The sequence below is a fragment of the Brassica napus genome, chromosome C6, assembly GCF_020379485.1.
Source record: "Brassica napus cultivar Da-Ae chromosome C6, Da-Ae, whole genome shotgun sequence".
NCBI classification, from domain to species: domain Eukaryota; kingdom Viridiplantae; phylum Streptophyta; class Magnoliopsida; order Brassicales; family Brassicaceae; genus Brassica; species Brassica napus.
In genome coordinates, this window is record NC_063449.1 from 44,676,652 (window position 1) to 44,691,629 (window position 14,978).

At 33.9% G+C, this 14,978-nt stretch overlaps 3 protein-coding genes and 1 long non-coding RNA gene across 4 annotated transcripts; 2 read left to right on the forward strand and 2 right to left on the reverse strand.

Moving 5' to 3' along the window:
* Positions 1-3,622: 3,622 nt before the first annotated feature.
* Positions 3,623-4,383, forward strand: LOC106405459 (phosphoethanolamine N-methyltransferase 3-like). The gene is made up of 4 exons (XM_022704474.1): positions 3,623-3,880; positions 3,932-4,018; positions 4,098-4,151; positions 4,237-4,383. Exons 1-4 carry the CDS (start codon positions 3,623-3,625, stop codon positions 4,381-4,383), a joined length of 546 nt encoding a protein of 181 aa, XP_022560195.1.
* An 837-nt stretch (positions 4,384-5,220) lies between these two features.
* Positions 5,221-7,429, reverse strand: LOC106405458 (acyl carrier protein). Its single transcript, XM_013845997.3, has 3 exons — positions 7,168-7,429; positions 6,944-7,069; positions 5,221-6,685 (listed from the first exon to the last, which is right to left on the reverse strand). The coding sequence occupies exons 1-3, from the start codon at positions 7,183-7,185 to the stop codon at positions 6,569-6,571; spliced, it is 261 nt and encodes an 86-aa protein (XP_013701451.1). The 5' UTR covers positions 7,186-7,429; the 3' UTR covers positions 5,221-6,568.
* A 1,316-nt stretch (positions 7,430-8,745) lies between these two features.
* Positions 8,746-10,789, forward strand: LOC111206695. Its single transcript, XR_002658946.2, has 2 exons — positions 8,746-10,079; positions 10,282-10,789. It is a non-coding gene; the product is annotated as an uncharacterized LOC111206695 (long non-coding RNA).
* A 278-nt stretch (positions 10,790-11,067) lies between these two features.
* On the reverse strand, positions 11,068-13,184 carry LOC106406191 (probable inactive serine/threonine-protein kinase fnkC). The gene is made up of 5 exons (XM_013846811.3): positions 12,703-13,184; positions 12,091-12,260; positions 11,724-12,006; positions 11,497-11,645; positions 11,068-11,407 (listed from the first exon to the last, which is right to left on the reverse strand). Exons 1-5 carry the CDS (start codon positions 13,092-13,094, stop codon positions 11,253-11,255), a joined length of 1,149 nt encoding a protein of 382 aa, XP_013702265.1. The 5' UTR covers positions 13,095-13,184; the 3' UTR covers positions 11,068-11,252.
* Between the last annotated feature and the right edge of the window lie 1,794 nt (positions 13,185-14,978).

The window sequence follows — 14,978 nt, forward strand, 5'->3', positions numbered from 1 at the left end:
TGCATAATTACGTGGCAATCATGACTCTTCAAGCCAGTAAACTTTCCTTCGCTTCTATCAACGCAGTTCCCCAAATTTGATGCATATCCGTCAGGAAATTTCACTTTATCTGTAATCCAATCAAAGAACTCTTCTTTTCTAGCACCATCCAGCCGATAAATGGGAAAAGGAGTCGTACCGTTCTCATCAACGTGAAGTTCAGAACGATCACAAATATCGACTAAATCCAACTTTGACTTCAAATTATCCTTCGTTTTACCTTGGATGTTAAGGACTGTGTTCATCAGATTATCGAAGAAGTTCTTCTCGATATGCATGACATCTAAATTATGCCGCAATAGATGACTCTCCCAATATGGCAGATCCCAGAAAATATTCTTTTTGTGCCAGACATGTAGCTCTCCAACCGCATTGACTCGAATGTTTTCATGTCCACCTACATCTGGCGTCCTTTCTGCATCAAAATACCTAAACTGCTTCAACAAATCTTTCCCACTAACTTCCTCAGGTGGACCATCAAACACCTGCTTGTTCTTCGTAAACGAAGTCTCCTGCGGTATGGATGATCAGGTGGTAGAAATCGTCTGTGACAGTCAAACCAACACGTTTTCCTTTCGTTCTTTAGTTGAAAAGCATCTGTGTCATCTTGACAATATGGACATGATAGCTTCCCATGTGTTGTCCATCCAGATAACATACCATATGCTGAAAAGTCACTTATTGTCCACATAAGTACTGCCCGCATCTGAAAGTTTTCTTTGCACGAAATATCGTATGTCTCAAAACCATGCGCCCATAGTTGTTGCAACTCATATATTAGTGGTTGAAGAAACACATCTAGTGATCTTTTAGGATGATCTGGCCCGGGGACGAGAATTGAGAGAAACAAAAACTCTCGTCGCATGCACAAGCTCGGCCGTAAGTTGTACGGTGTCACAATAACTGGCCATAGAGAATACTGTCTTCCATGCTTTCTAAATGGGCTGAAACCATCAGTAGATAATCCAAGATAAACATTTCTTCTCTCTTCCGCAAATTCTGGATATGTTGACTGGAAATATTTCCAAGCCTTCGCATCTGAAGGATGTCTAATCTCACCATTTGTGGAATGCTATGCATGCCATCTCATTGCTTTTGCTGTGCGCTCACACTGATACAACCTCTTCAATCTTTCCGTCAAAGGCAAATACCACATTCTTTTGAATGGGATCGGAACTCTTCCCCTCGTCTCCTGATAACGAGGTTTCCCACAAAATTTGCATACATTTCGTGTCTCATCCGCTCTCCAGTAGATCATGCAGTTGTCAATACATACATCTATCACTTCATACGGTAGTTGAAGACCTGCAACAAGTTTCTGAACCTCGTAGTATGAACCCGGTGCAAGGTTATCCTCAGGTAGAATACCTTTGACAAAATCAGTAATCGCATCCATACATTCTTCAACCAAATTATAGTTTGTCTTAATACCCATTAATCTAGTTGCAGATGATAAGACTGAATGACCATCTCTACAATTTTGATACAAAGGTTGTTTTCCTGCATCCAACATGTCAAAAAATCTCCTAGATTCGGGATTTGGTTCTTCCCCTCTATAATGATCATGTACCATCTGCTCAGTACCTACACCATAATCTATATCCGTTCTAGATTCTTCTAACCTAATATCAGGCTGAAGTTCACTAACAGGCTGAGGTTCGCTTGTACTACCATATTCATAACCAGTTTCCCCATGAAGGTACCAAACTTTATAATTACGTGAAAACCCTTTCATATACAAATGAGTCCAAACATCAAATTCTTTTATAACCTTATTATTATTGCAAGAAGAGCATGGACATCTTAACATACCACTTTTTGCATCCGGTTGCTGTTGAACATGCCTCATGAATTCTCCAATCCCTTGAACGTATTCTTCCGTAAGCAAATTGGTGTTCGGATCCAAATGAGGTTTATCCATCCACGAACGATAATAAACTTCTGAAGACATGATTTTCACGGAATTGTTATGACTAAAGAGAATGAAGAGAGAATGAAGTGTGAATGAGTTGAATGAGGAGGGGTTGTATTTATAGGAAATTGCTTACGGCCCTCCGACGACTTTCCGACGAAATTCCGACGGATGTAAAGCAGTCCGTCGGAATTCCGTCGGTATTGTCCAATCTCAAACGGCTATACAACGGTCATATATATTTGTCGGCAATGGTCACATGGTTCGTCGGAAATTCGTCAGAAAATTCCGATGGAATTCCGACGACTTTACTGTTAATCGGAATGTCGTCGGAAATTCGTCGGAATATACCGACGATCTTCCGACGACTACAACGGTTACATTTTTTATCGGAATGTCGTCGAAAAGTCGTCGGAAAATTTCGACGACCCTTGTTTCGTCGGAATTCCGTCGGAAATGTCCGACGGAATTTCGACGACTTCAATTTTTTGGATTTGGTCGGAAATTGGTCGGTAATCCGTCACAAATGTCCGACGACATTGATGTCCGTCGGAACCTCCGTCGGAATTCGGCGTGTTTTTTTGTAGTGATTGTTTGTTGCACGTGAAAACTTACTTCCGAGTTACTAACCCCTGTATATAGCTATCTTATCTGTCTCTAAACAATAGAGTAATTCTGATAACCCAGCAAATAAAGACAAATGCGGCTTTGAAGTCGAGGAACAGTCACATGTCGCCTACATAGATACCCTACACACATTCCTATATCACTTATCAAAATATTCAAAATTTCTAATCAATATAACAGTAATACGAATTCTCAAGTGGATGTGTTCATGTGATGCTGCTGCTGGTACTTCGTGGATCCAGGGCCGGCTGAGGAGGTAGTAGGCGGTGCGACAGCCCCGGGCTCAAGTCCGTGTCCCTCCGTATATTAATAGTCAAGAGATCCAATTTTTTTAAAATGTCTATATTTTTATATTAAAAAATTATAAATATAATAAATAAAATTGAAAATGGCCCAAAAATATTTGATATGCATATAGTTTTATTTTCATTACAAAATATACAAAATATTACTGATTAAATTTTAAAAATATTTTAAACAATTATCTGAATATAAATTTTAGGGATAAAAATTTCTTTTTTTTTTCCTAGGGCCCATTTATAAGCCAGTCCTGCGTGGATCTTTGTAACTCTTTTGAAGTTAGAAAGATGCTTCGAACATATTTGGGCCTGTTTTGCTTTAAAGTCCAGAGTAATACATCTCTTTATCCCATGCATTAATACATCAGATACGTCAGGAGGCTGTTGAAGCCTGGTTGGGTGGGCTTTAAACAGTCTGTTCGAAAGAGTTTTTTTAACGGATAATAGGATGGCTGGCATATAAAAGTCTATTAGTATTTTACGCTATGAGCGTGTCTTTGGACAAGGGTTTGTTAGCACAGGGGGACTCGGTATTCTCTTTTGTATCAACTTTATTAGATGATATAGAGTGTTGGTTTATTATGGTTAAGAGATAACCACTCTGGTTTAAATCTCCTTTAACTAACTTTGGATGATTAACACAATTCATTCAGTTCAATAACTTTGTATACTCTTTCCTTCTTATATAACATCATGTTCTTTTGTTGTGACCTTCGAAATAGAGACGACAAAGAAGTTTGTGGATATGCTGGATTTGAAACCGGGTCAAAAAGTACTAGACGTTGGATATGGAATTGGTGGAGGGGACTTCTACATGGCTGAGAACTTTGACGTGGAGGTTGTGGGCATTGATCTATCTGTAAACATCATCTCGTTTGCACTAGAACACTCGATAGGACTCAAATGCTCTGTGGAGTTCGAAGTAGCCGACTGCACCAAGAAAGAGTACTCTGATAACACCTTTGATGTTATTTACAGCAGGGACACCATTCTGAATATCCAAGTACAGCTTCCCTCTCTTTAGTCTTCCCTTTGTGGCTTCATCGTGTAATAGCTGGTTTTGCTTTTCAGGACAAGTGGTTTTGCAAACTACATCAAGCAAAGAGGTTATGATCTTCATGATGTACAAACATACGGTCAGGTATAAATAGAGAGAAAAATTACATCATCTCTTTTAGTTAAATATCACCAAAATTCACCTAAACTTGGTTCTTCTACAGATGCTGAAAGATGCTGGATTCGATGAGGTAATCGCAGAGGATAGAACTGATCAGGTTAGAAACTCATATCTACATTAAACTCTATGCTCTCTTGAAAATAAAAGAACTGCAAGCCATTGATTCTTCTGTTTGATTCCAGTTCATGAAAGTTCTGAAAGGGGAACTGGACGCAGTGGAGAAGGAGAAGGACGAGTTCATCAGTGACTTCTCAAAAGAGGATTATGAGGATATAGTAGGTGGGTGGAACTCAAAGCTACTCATGAGCTCAAGTGGTGAACAGAAATGAGGTCTGTTCATCGCCAAGAGAAACTGATTAATCATGGCATCATTCTAATAGATTAAACCAAGATATAAATAAATTTTGCTATGTAAGATCATCAAAATCTCGTTCCTACCTATCATCTTCTTGGTGGCTAATGTTGCTTCTTCAATCATTTTACATTTTCAATCATGTCTAGTTTATGATAATGTGATATTTGAAATCAGATTGATCAAGTTTGATATAAGGAAGGCTTGACGCTTTTTTATTGAGCAGAAACAAAGAGTGAACTAGAGTGACAGTGATTCACTTGGCCACCAAACAATTACATAGCTGAGATCACAAGATTTTGTAAAAGGATTTATCAAAAAAAAAAAAAGATTTAATAAAAGGAAAGCCAACAAAAGAGTGATAGTGGGATCATCTTACACCCTAATTAGAGAGTGTCGGTTTTATTGGTAGATCAAAGAGCGATTACAAAAACGATCAAATCGTTAGAGCTCGGAATTCGGTAAGAATGATAAAGCCAAGTAAATCCTAATTCTTTGACTTTTATGCCCTGTTCGGGAACGCGCTAGGCGCTACTCAGGCGGTCGGGTTGGACCTAGCGTCTAAAGAAAAAATCAGGGATTAATCGGAAATTATGCGGGACGGAATTTTTAGACTGTTTACTATGTTTTAAAACATGTTAATCTTTAATTGTGTATAACATTAATACATTTTCATGTTTAAAATTGTATAAAACACACAAATAGAATATATAAACTTAATATAGTGTAATTTTCATCAAAATTATGAATATAAATGATATTTATAAAATTTTAGATCAAATAAATAAATAAAAATATTATTAAAAATAAAAAAAATAATAAGAAAAATAGATTAGGCGGCCGTCTAGGCGGTTAGGCGGCCGCCTAAGCGGCTAGGCGGTCATCTAGGCGGTCTAGGCGGAGAAAATCGGATATCCGATTTTTTTTTACCGATTTGGCATAAATCGGGGTGTAAGAATGACGCGTAGCGTCCAGACGACTAGGCGGATAGGCGGCCGATTTTTAGAACAGGGCTTTTATGTGATTGTGAATATCCTCTTTTTGAGATACGTATTCTCTTTTTATAGCCGCTTTATTTCATTTTTTTTTTCTAAAGTCGGCGAGCTCTTTTAATCACTTCTTTGTCAATTGGGCCGAATTTCGTTTACTTGATTGGCTCTGTTCTAGAGACGTAAATCCATCTCTAACATCTCGTGCTGTTTACCTTGGGTGTGATCAGGGCGGCTCAAAAACTTTTATTTCCCCTCGGGAAAAGAAAGTAATACATCCTTTTAGGCAATTTTTCTTTTAAAATTGTTAAAAAATAATGAAATTATTTGATCGGTTTTATTATTTTGTGAAAAAATTGCAATATAAGTTTAGTTTTAAAAATAGATAAAAGCAAATTTTGTTAAATATATTTATATATATTCTTTGTTTATTAATTTTTTTCTAAAATTGTTAAAAAATATAAAAAATTGGATCCTCGGGTCCTAGGGCGGTCTCACTCTCCGCCCTACTATCTAAGGGGCCCCTGGGTGTGGTGGCTAGTTTGGTTCTGAAATCTTCAGTTGGTAGTAGTTTTAGGTGTTGACGTAGGTATGTTCTTGCGCTTTTCGCTACTGTTATTGATTTTGTTTTGGCGTGAATTATTCCTTTCAGGGTTGTGCGTGCTCATGCCATTTGGTTATGATTAATTTTGGTGTCACAAGGTTCTATGGATGGACCGTGAGTTATGTCGGTTCAGCAGTGCCAGTTTTAGTGTTGTTGGCTTCCAATTTAGTAGCCTTCGTACTATTTAATATTCGGATTCTTATATTACGAGCATTTGTCTCCCTCTTTTGAACTTATATTCCGGGGATTTCATTGGTTTTCGCTGGCTTGTATATTTCGTAATGTAACCATGAAAGTTTAACAAAATTTTCAGAGGAAAAATGCAAATATAAATTTTTTATTGCAAATAAGCCAAGTAGATGGTCTTTCCATTTATTTTCCCCTATAACTTTCATAAGTTTTTTATCAAAAAAAAAAAAAAAAAAAAAAACTTTCATAAGTTCAGAGGGGTGAATTAAACAGGTTTAGACGAAAGAAAATCAAATACAAAGCCTTATAATATTATTGTTAAAAACGACATAAAAATCTCAAATAAGGTAATTGGGTTTAGTTTTTCATTTTTAAGCTTTTTACTTCAGTAGCTCCTCAATGACTTCAGCTGCTTGCCCAACTGTGGAAATGGACTCTACTTTCTTATCCTCTATTTCAATCCCAAACGCTTCCTCTAAGGCCAACACAAACTCCCTCTGTAACCCAACCACATGAGTCATGAGTACATATCGATAACAAAGTATAAACACATAATCTGGGTTAATATGTAGGAAAACTTGTAACCTAAATAAAAGAATCACAGAGTCTCTGGATAATATCGTATTCTCTATTTTTCCATTTGTTGCTTTAGAATAAACAGGTAAATAAGGAAACGTGGCAACTCTTCTTCACAAGGGTTTCAATCGAAATTCACTGAACAAACGAACGTTAAACATGAAAAGGTTATAACTTACAATGGCAAGATCATCAGCTCCGATATCGTCAACAAAAGTGGACTGAGCCGTTACTTCCAAGTCATCTTGAACTCCGAATTGCTCTCTTGCAATCTTAATCACCTTGTCCACTATCTCAGGGTTTGTCTGTTTACCCACAACAAAAAAAAGGATAAATTAATGTTGAGTTGGTAGGTCAAATTATAACTTTTGAGATTTCTGGTACAGGAGAGCGCTAGAGATACCATTGTGCGAGCCTGCATGCAAGACGGAAAGAGATCGGTGTGAGATGGAGATGGCGAAGAAGAAGTGAGAGATTAAGTTTTATAGTACAAATATGGATTTCAGCGACGGAGATCGTAGAATGCGGAAAAGTCATGTGAAGTGAGGTGCTTGGCACATGAAATTGGAAAAAGCAAATACATTTCAGGAAGTTTGCAAAACGTTTTTTTTTTTGTTATTATAAGCTATAATATTAGTATTATTATTGTAGTCAAGTCATGTGAGATGGGGGTTTGGCACATGTAATTGAAAAATATACATTTAGGAAGTTGTAAATTTTTTTTTTTTTTTTTTATTTTGAAGGACAAATTTCTTTGAAACCACATCTATATTATTAAAAGAGAAGTACTCATTTGAAAATGCTCTTACTTCATTAATTAAACTTCTTTTTTTTTCTTATCTTTTTCAGTTGCATTTATGAAATATCTTAAAACGAATAAAACTGCATAATTTATTACTTGTCTTTTCAGTTACATTAATGAAATATGCTTAAATGAATTTAAACTTCCAATTTTATTGTTTGTCTTTTTCAGTTACCTTAATGAAATATCCTCAAATAAATTTGGACATAATGTCATTTAATCAACCAAAAAAACTCATGAGTTATCATTGCGTGCATAATTTTAATAATGGAGATTTTTAAAAACGTGCATCATTAAAATGTTACCTAAAACATGCAACACTAATATATAACATGCATCAATCAAACTAGAATTTGACTCACACAATTGTACGGATATTATTTTCAGTTGATTAAATTTAAAAATAATTATTTATTCAAAAAATATTTAAGAATGGCTATGTTTTTAAAAATTATATGGTATTATTTGCTCATAACTCATTTGTCATTTGATAAATTGTTAGAAAGAAAATTTTAGCATAATAACTCAATTGTCATTGCTAAATTTATGGTTTTTATTTATATTTTTTATTATTTAATTATAATATTTTCATTTTATATTTGAAAGATAAATGAATTTTCTTTCAAACAATATTTTTGTAAATGTATTTTTTAAAAAATAATCAATTAAAATTGTTATTATCAATGAATATCATTATTTTTGACATAATTTGAATTTTCGTTTACATCAAAATTTATCATATTTTAGGATAATTTTAATTTAAAATGTAATTTTCATATTTTTCAAACAAATTCTAAAAATATTTTTTTAATATTTTGTTATAATTGTTAAAAAAATATTGAGTTGCATTTCAAATAAAAAGGTAAAGATATTAAAAATATTCTAATTAAAATATGTAAAATTTAATATAGTTTTAAGGAAACGGTCAAAATAAAAAAAATTACACATAAAATAATCATGATTTTTGTTAACTGGGCGGATCATTATTTATATGATATCGCATACGAAAGAAAAAATTCTGTTTTTAAAATTATCTAATTAACTCTATACTCATTTTTTTATATTTTTATATGATATCACACATTCGTAAAAAAATAGATAGTTTAAGATGCAAAAAAAAATATTTACTTAATGAATATAATATGAACGAATATTACAAATACATTATTTAATAAAATAAATAACTAAAAACTGAAAATTCATACCCGCGCGTCTAGTAAAATTATTAAAATAGGGTGAATTAGCTAAATAATAATAATGAGAAAATCAAAACTAAATCATTTTTTGTAAGAAGGCTCGTCGGGGTGAGGCACATGAGTTTTCAGTAAAGGAAGGAATAATAAAGAGAAGAAAAGAAAGAATAATAAAGTTTCAGTAATTTGGATATTGATCATAGGGACACACTTAAATTAGCATAAACAAAATCAACACTTTGAGTCGAGGCACATGAGTTGAACATACAAAGGGCATCACACCATGTAGAGGTAACAAATCTACCGTCAATTCCAGGGAGATGGTGTTTTACAGATGGTTCTTAGAAAGAGAAAAGTTTTTTTCAAGACAAAATTGGTATAGTACTTTAGAAGGTTTTGACGGTTTGATGGAGAGCGGGAAATAATGTTAGGACTAGTCTTTCCTCTTTTCATGCGGAGGTTGGAAGCGCTACTTTGAGAAATTGAGTGTATGAAGAATTTGCGACAGTTTCATGTCACGTTTGCAATCGATTGTTCTCAATTGGTGACGATAGTTTCAGAACCAGAAGAATGACCAGTTCTTACGAGTTATTTAGAAGATATCAAGACTTTGAAAAAAACTTTCTCAGCTCAGAGGTCATTCATTTACCACAAACACATAATTCAAATATGGATAGTCTAGCTTGTAGTGTCAAGACCTAATCGTCTTTCGTTATTCACATGGATGTAGATTTCCAGTTTGGTTTACAGAGTTATCTGTTAAGTTCATGAAAAAAAAAACTGACCTTGTTTCTCAAAATGGTATGTCGGAATGAACTAAATCATTGTCTAACTTTGGCTCATTGTCTACGCAAACCGATAAAATTTCGTCCGTACTCGTGAAAACCACAAATATTTAAGTCACTAGAAACACACATGATCCTCTTTATACAGTAAAAATTCCATAAACTAATAATATAAGTAATATTTTAGTTTACATTATTTCTAAAATATTTTATTTTAAATGAAAACTAATTATTTAAAAGCTTTATTGTTTTTACTTAAGGATGCTGTACGGTTTTGCAATCTCACGAGTCCCACAAGCAGCATTACACAAAGACTGATGATCCATAATTTGTTTTTCTCCATTTCCTATGTAACCATTTTTTTAGTATGTGTGTAGGTGTAGCGTTTAACCTCTCTCTAGAACTACAACTTCCCGATCAAGATTCGTGTCCGGTGGTTGACGGCGGCTTTGCCGTCGGTCACCACCATCTCTTGTTTTCGTTTGTACATAATCGATCTATAAATCGATCTTTTGTTGTGGTAATAAATTTTCAGGTTAGCCGATTCTCTTTTTCGCTTGGCGAGTTTTTATTTCAATCTCATCGAGCAGTTCTTCAAGTTTATTTCTTTATCTTGATGAGATTGCTTTTAGTGTCTTTCACTCGGTTCTAATTAAATCCCGTCGGTGATTTGAGTAGTCTCTTTTATTTGCCGTTCACTTTCATCCCTCTCTAAGAGAATCCGTCTTCCTTGTTAGTAAACTGGTTAAGGTGTTGAGGATAGCATCTCTGTTTGGGAGTTGATGAGGTTTGATGAGTTGCTTTAGCCATCTGTGAAGTCGATTAAGAAGAGTTGGCGTTCTACGGTCCAACAAATGGTCGGTCTTCCATTTTGGTTTATGCAGCCTTTGCGTTAAAATTCCGGTGAGTTAAAGCAAGACTATTCAAGTAACCGAGGTTTAGTTGAAAGACACCGTAGTATAAGCGATTTGAACAGCGACATGAAAGAGAAGAGACTTGGGAGTGGAGCTGTTAGAGTCACGGTGGAAAAGTCATCTCGACGTTCGTGCCTTCCAGCACATTGTAGAAGGAAAATGTGTGGTTGCGTGCTATCCTTGGAATTCCTCATCTGACATGTGTTACTCACCACTTCCATTATTGTATTTATTATATTTGTAATATCTGTGTCGTTTGATCCAATCGCTTGTACTTTTTATAAGGCCTTTGAGCCAAATGAAATAAAAGTACATTGACAAAAAAAAAAAAGTGTTGGTGTAGCGTTTTCGTTTTTTTTTTCTTCTGTATAGGCATACGTTTCACAAACCAGTATAAGTTGTTCGTTGTACCGAACTATTAATTGTAGATATTTTCTCAGTTCCAAATTGACTAGACAAAATTTCAGGGCCTACATTTTGATCCCACATTAACTACGTTTCCCTAAGAGAAATTGATTATGGTATTAAAAATAAAGCAAAGTGGTATATAAATTTGGTTGTGTATGTTATCAAACCATGTTTACACCTATCATCTCTTCAAGGTTAACATAGTAAAGCTCGAACCCATTATTATTAGACAAACAGTAAACCAGAGTGATGTTAATTCACTAGGCCACCGTGGAATTACATAGCGGCGGAGATTAGTCTGCTGGTTTTTCACCAACGTACTATCTCCGGTAAAAACAGGAAAATCAACACATAAAGAGTGATTGTAGGATCATTTTAAACCCTACTTAGAGAGTGTCGGTTTTAGAGAAGGACAAGATCTCGACTTCAAACTTGATGGCGTCATCAGCAAGGAAACCTTTGGTTGAGTCATTGAGATCTGCGAAAGATATAAACTTCTCAAACCCCCATCCATTTTCTGTTGCGTTAGGCCATCCCTCCACTACGGTGAACAAATCAAAAACTGATTAGAACCATATTTTTTTCTTCTTACAAATGAGCTCAAGTAGTCTACACTAGTAGATATCAAACCTTGTTTCTCCAAATGGTTGGACCGAATCTGGTCAATAACTCGCAACTTGGCTTTCACGTAACCCTTTTCATTTGAGGCACTTAACAAAAAGAGTGACAACGAATTGCCCGTTGCATGCCCAACTCCATTTGGATACACTTTCAATACCCTACACAGTACACACCAATCACATATCTAGTCTCTAGAGATACACATAAAGTGCAAGAGAGAGTGAATCACCACTCACCAGTCTCTTCCTCCAGAAGAAAACGAACCAGAAGTGTAAGAGTCAAGATTACATGTAGAGAACTTAGTGAGTTTCCAGTTGAAAAGAGGGTCACGAATGTTTTCTTCGTAAGAGAAAACTTCCCACTTCTCAAAGGGGTTAGCAACGAGGATGTCAACACCAAACACACTTTGTCCACCGTCGAAAATAAATCCATGTCCTGGATCCCTGTAGTAACCAATCTCAAGAAAGTTTAGCTGTCCATACTGTTGTTTAAACAAATGAAATCTCTGTGCATCAGTCTCTGCAAAACCAAACAAAACTAGTTAGTCCGAAGCAACCACCAAAAGATTAAGCAAATCTTTCACACTTTCTAATTAATTAGTACCCTGAAGAAAATGGTATCTGTCTATAGTGCTTTTATATGTGAGGAATGTGATCTCTGCATACACATCGTGTGGGTTGGCTATCAGGCTTGAGTTATCGATTCTCACGTACATCGAAACGAATCCACCCGAGCCCACTGGCTTGTTTTCGTTAGGGTAGATTAGTAACGTCCTGGTAAACGTTTCAAGCAAAAAAAAGAAGTTAACTTATTATCCTTCTATTTAAGTTTTATAAATAGTGTAGTTTACTTTTTCACAATACAAAAAGTTTTTTCACACATTAATGAAACTGTTAATTTTTTTTGTTTTACCTCTACTTTTTTTTTTAGTTTTATTAATTAATAAACTTAAAAATTAAAGATAAAATTGAAAAAATTATCAAATAAATGCATTGAAAATATACCACAATATTTATAATGATACAAATTCATAATTTTAAAATGATATTTAATATAATATAAAACAGAGGAAATATATATTTAAACATTTACAAATTATAATATTCATAAGATCCAGCTTAATGCATTAAAATATCACACATGAAAAGTGGAAGATAAGTCAACGCTAACATATATATATGGGCTTGGCTTCTCAGCTTAGAGATATGTACGTACCAGTTGTATCCACCGACGGAGAAAGGACGTGACTCGTACTTGTCACCATTGTCTTTGACCAGTTTCGCCATAGTTGCAAAGTTCTGAAACTTCACGCAGTACGAAGATGGAGGACGAGCTCTATCCTCTCGTCTTATTAGTCCCGAGAGCTTCTCGTGACTCCTAGCAGAGGCAGAGCGAGATGTCTTGAAGGGACATGGGAGTTTCCCTGAGTTCATCACGTCCACGAATCCTTCTTCTACTACTAGTGCTTCTGTCTCCATTAGGTTGTGAAGGTTGCCGTAATAAGGTTTAGCGAATCTTGCAACTTCCACGATGAGTACGAAGCAGAGGACGCAATACACAAAGATTGAGCCATAGTTTTTGTCTTTTTTCTTTTCATCTGTATACATTTTCCCTTTTGAGTATGTATTAACACATATTTTGTTTTGTTTGTTATATAGACAAAGAATTGTACTGACCCAATGATATAAACGGCACGAGGGTCACGTTCCATTTCCAATTGTACTGGCTCAATTATACTGACCCAGTTGATACCAAACTCGAAAAGTGGACCGACCTTAGATTTCCTCTCGAAATGACCTTTCCTATCTTATCTTTACTATATCCGAATCCGATCAATCGCTTTTTATTAGAATTATTTATATCAGTTTTCATCAGAGAGTGACACGTATATATTCACGAAAATTCTGCACTTTTCAAATTAAATTATTTTGTTTAGCAGTGAATAGGGTTTCAGCAAATTACTTCAAAAAGAATATGCTGATTTTCTTGAATGTTTATCTCAACCAAAATACAAATGATTCATGTTCTCATATAATGATTCAAAAGAGGATTACACGTATAATTTCGTCAAATTAAATTTAAACTCCGACTTGAAGACACTGGTAGTGATTAGTTGAGCTTTAACTTAGTACTTTAGCTTTAATTTTTCTTAAATCACTAATCATAACTAATCATGTTGCAGTTTTATTTTTCAAAATTAAAATCTACAGCCAAACTTTACAAACTTTTACCAATCAAAATGTAGTTTTATTTTTTCAAGATAAAACCAAAAATATAAAACTTTAATTTTTCTATTTATTATAGACAAAAACCCTACAATCTTGTTATTTGGACAGTAGAAAAAATAAACTCAAATTGACGTTTTTTTTCAAAAACATGGTACGTATATAGATAATATTATATTCAATACAATGCTTATCCTTAATCATATAAACTAATAATTTAAAGTTAGATAAAATTAAGAACATAAATTACCAACTAAAACAAAAAGGAAAACAAATCAAAAGATAACTTAAGAAAAGAAAATCCTAACGTAACACTTGTTTTATGAATACTAACTTTTCTTTTTCAAAGCATTAATTAAGTCTCGAACATTAAATTTCAAGTACATTTTTTCATCACTTAGATAGAAGAACAATGGTTTTCTTTGACTTTTATTTTTATTTTTAGATGGTTTTTATTTTATTTTGAATAAATTTAATAAATCGTTATTTTTAATAACAAAAAAGTTTATTAGAGGTACAAAGACATTTTATCCAATTATGTTTTATTTTACAAAAGTACAGCCAATAATTTACAGTTACAGTTATTATAACTACAACAAAAATCTATGCAGATAAATTTACTTTAGTAAATATACAGCTACAGTCAATACACTTACAACATAAATTCTACAGTAAATTTTTTACAGTTACAGTCCAACCAATCACCTCCAATGTTTTTATTACTACAGATTTATAATGCTTTATAGTGAGTAACAAACAAAAAAACTCTATGTTGGTCATAAGTGCATCTCCAATCTCACTCTATTTTCCATTCTAAAATAAAATTTAAATTAAAAATGTTCCAATGGTACTCTATTTTTTACTCTACAATAGAATAAAAAATGAGTTTATTCTATATATATAATAAATTATTTTTTGTTTGTTCGTCACTTTATTTTCTACTCTAAAATTGAATATCATTGGAATATATCACAACTTTATTAACCATTTGAAATGGTCTAAAGCATATGACCCAAACCTAAGCTGGAAAACATTTTCTGAACAACCTCACTGCATTAGATACTTTCCAAGTTTTTTTATAGCATCCGCAGTGGGAATATTTAATCATTGTTTTTCAGTCAAAATAATAATAAAAATATTAAAATAAGAGAGAGAATAAGGAAATATGAGAATCTATTGTATATAAAGAAACTTTAAATCAAAAGTGAGAGATTCTCTCTTTTAAGTGTCACTATTCTACTAGTACACTATTTAATATATATTAAA

What these genes read in the sequence shown, in the direction of transcription:
- LOC106405459 (XM_022704474.1), top strand. Translation starts at nt 3,623, where the DNA reads ATGCTGGATTTGAAACCGGGTCAAAAAGTACTAGACGTTGGATATGGA. An exon ending in ATGTACAAACATACGGTCAG is followed by an intron (nt 4,019 to 4,097) that starts GTATAAATAGAG and finishes GTTCTTCTACAG; the next exon opens with ATGCTGAAAGATGCTGGATT. An exon ending in CAGAGGATAGAACTGATCAG is followed by an intron (nt 4,152 to 4,236) that starts GTTAGAAACTCA and finishes GTTTGATTCCAG; the next exon opens with TTCATGAAAGTTCTGAAAGG.
- LOC106405458 (XM_013845997.3), bottom strand. An exon ending in GAGCTGATGATCTTGCCATT is followed by an intron (nt 6,686 to 6,943) that starts GTAAGTTATAAC and finishes GTTGGGTTACAG; the next exon opens with AGGGAGTTTGTGTTGGCCTT.
- LOC106406191 (XM_013846811.3), bottom strand. Translation starts at nt 13,094, where the DNA reads ATGTATACAGATGAAAAGAAAAAAGACAAAAACTATGGCTCAATCTTT. An exon ending in TCCGTCGGTGGATACAACTG is followed by an intron (nt 12,261 to 12,702) that starts GTACGTACATAT and finishes AACGTTTACCAG; the next exon opens with GACGTTACTAATCTACCCTA. An exon ending in CAGATACCATTTTCTTCAGG is followed by an intron (nt 12,007 to 12,090) that starts GTACTAATTAAT and finishes TTGGTTTTGCAG; the next exon opens with AGACTGATGCACAGAGATTT.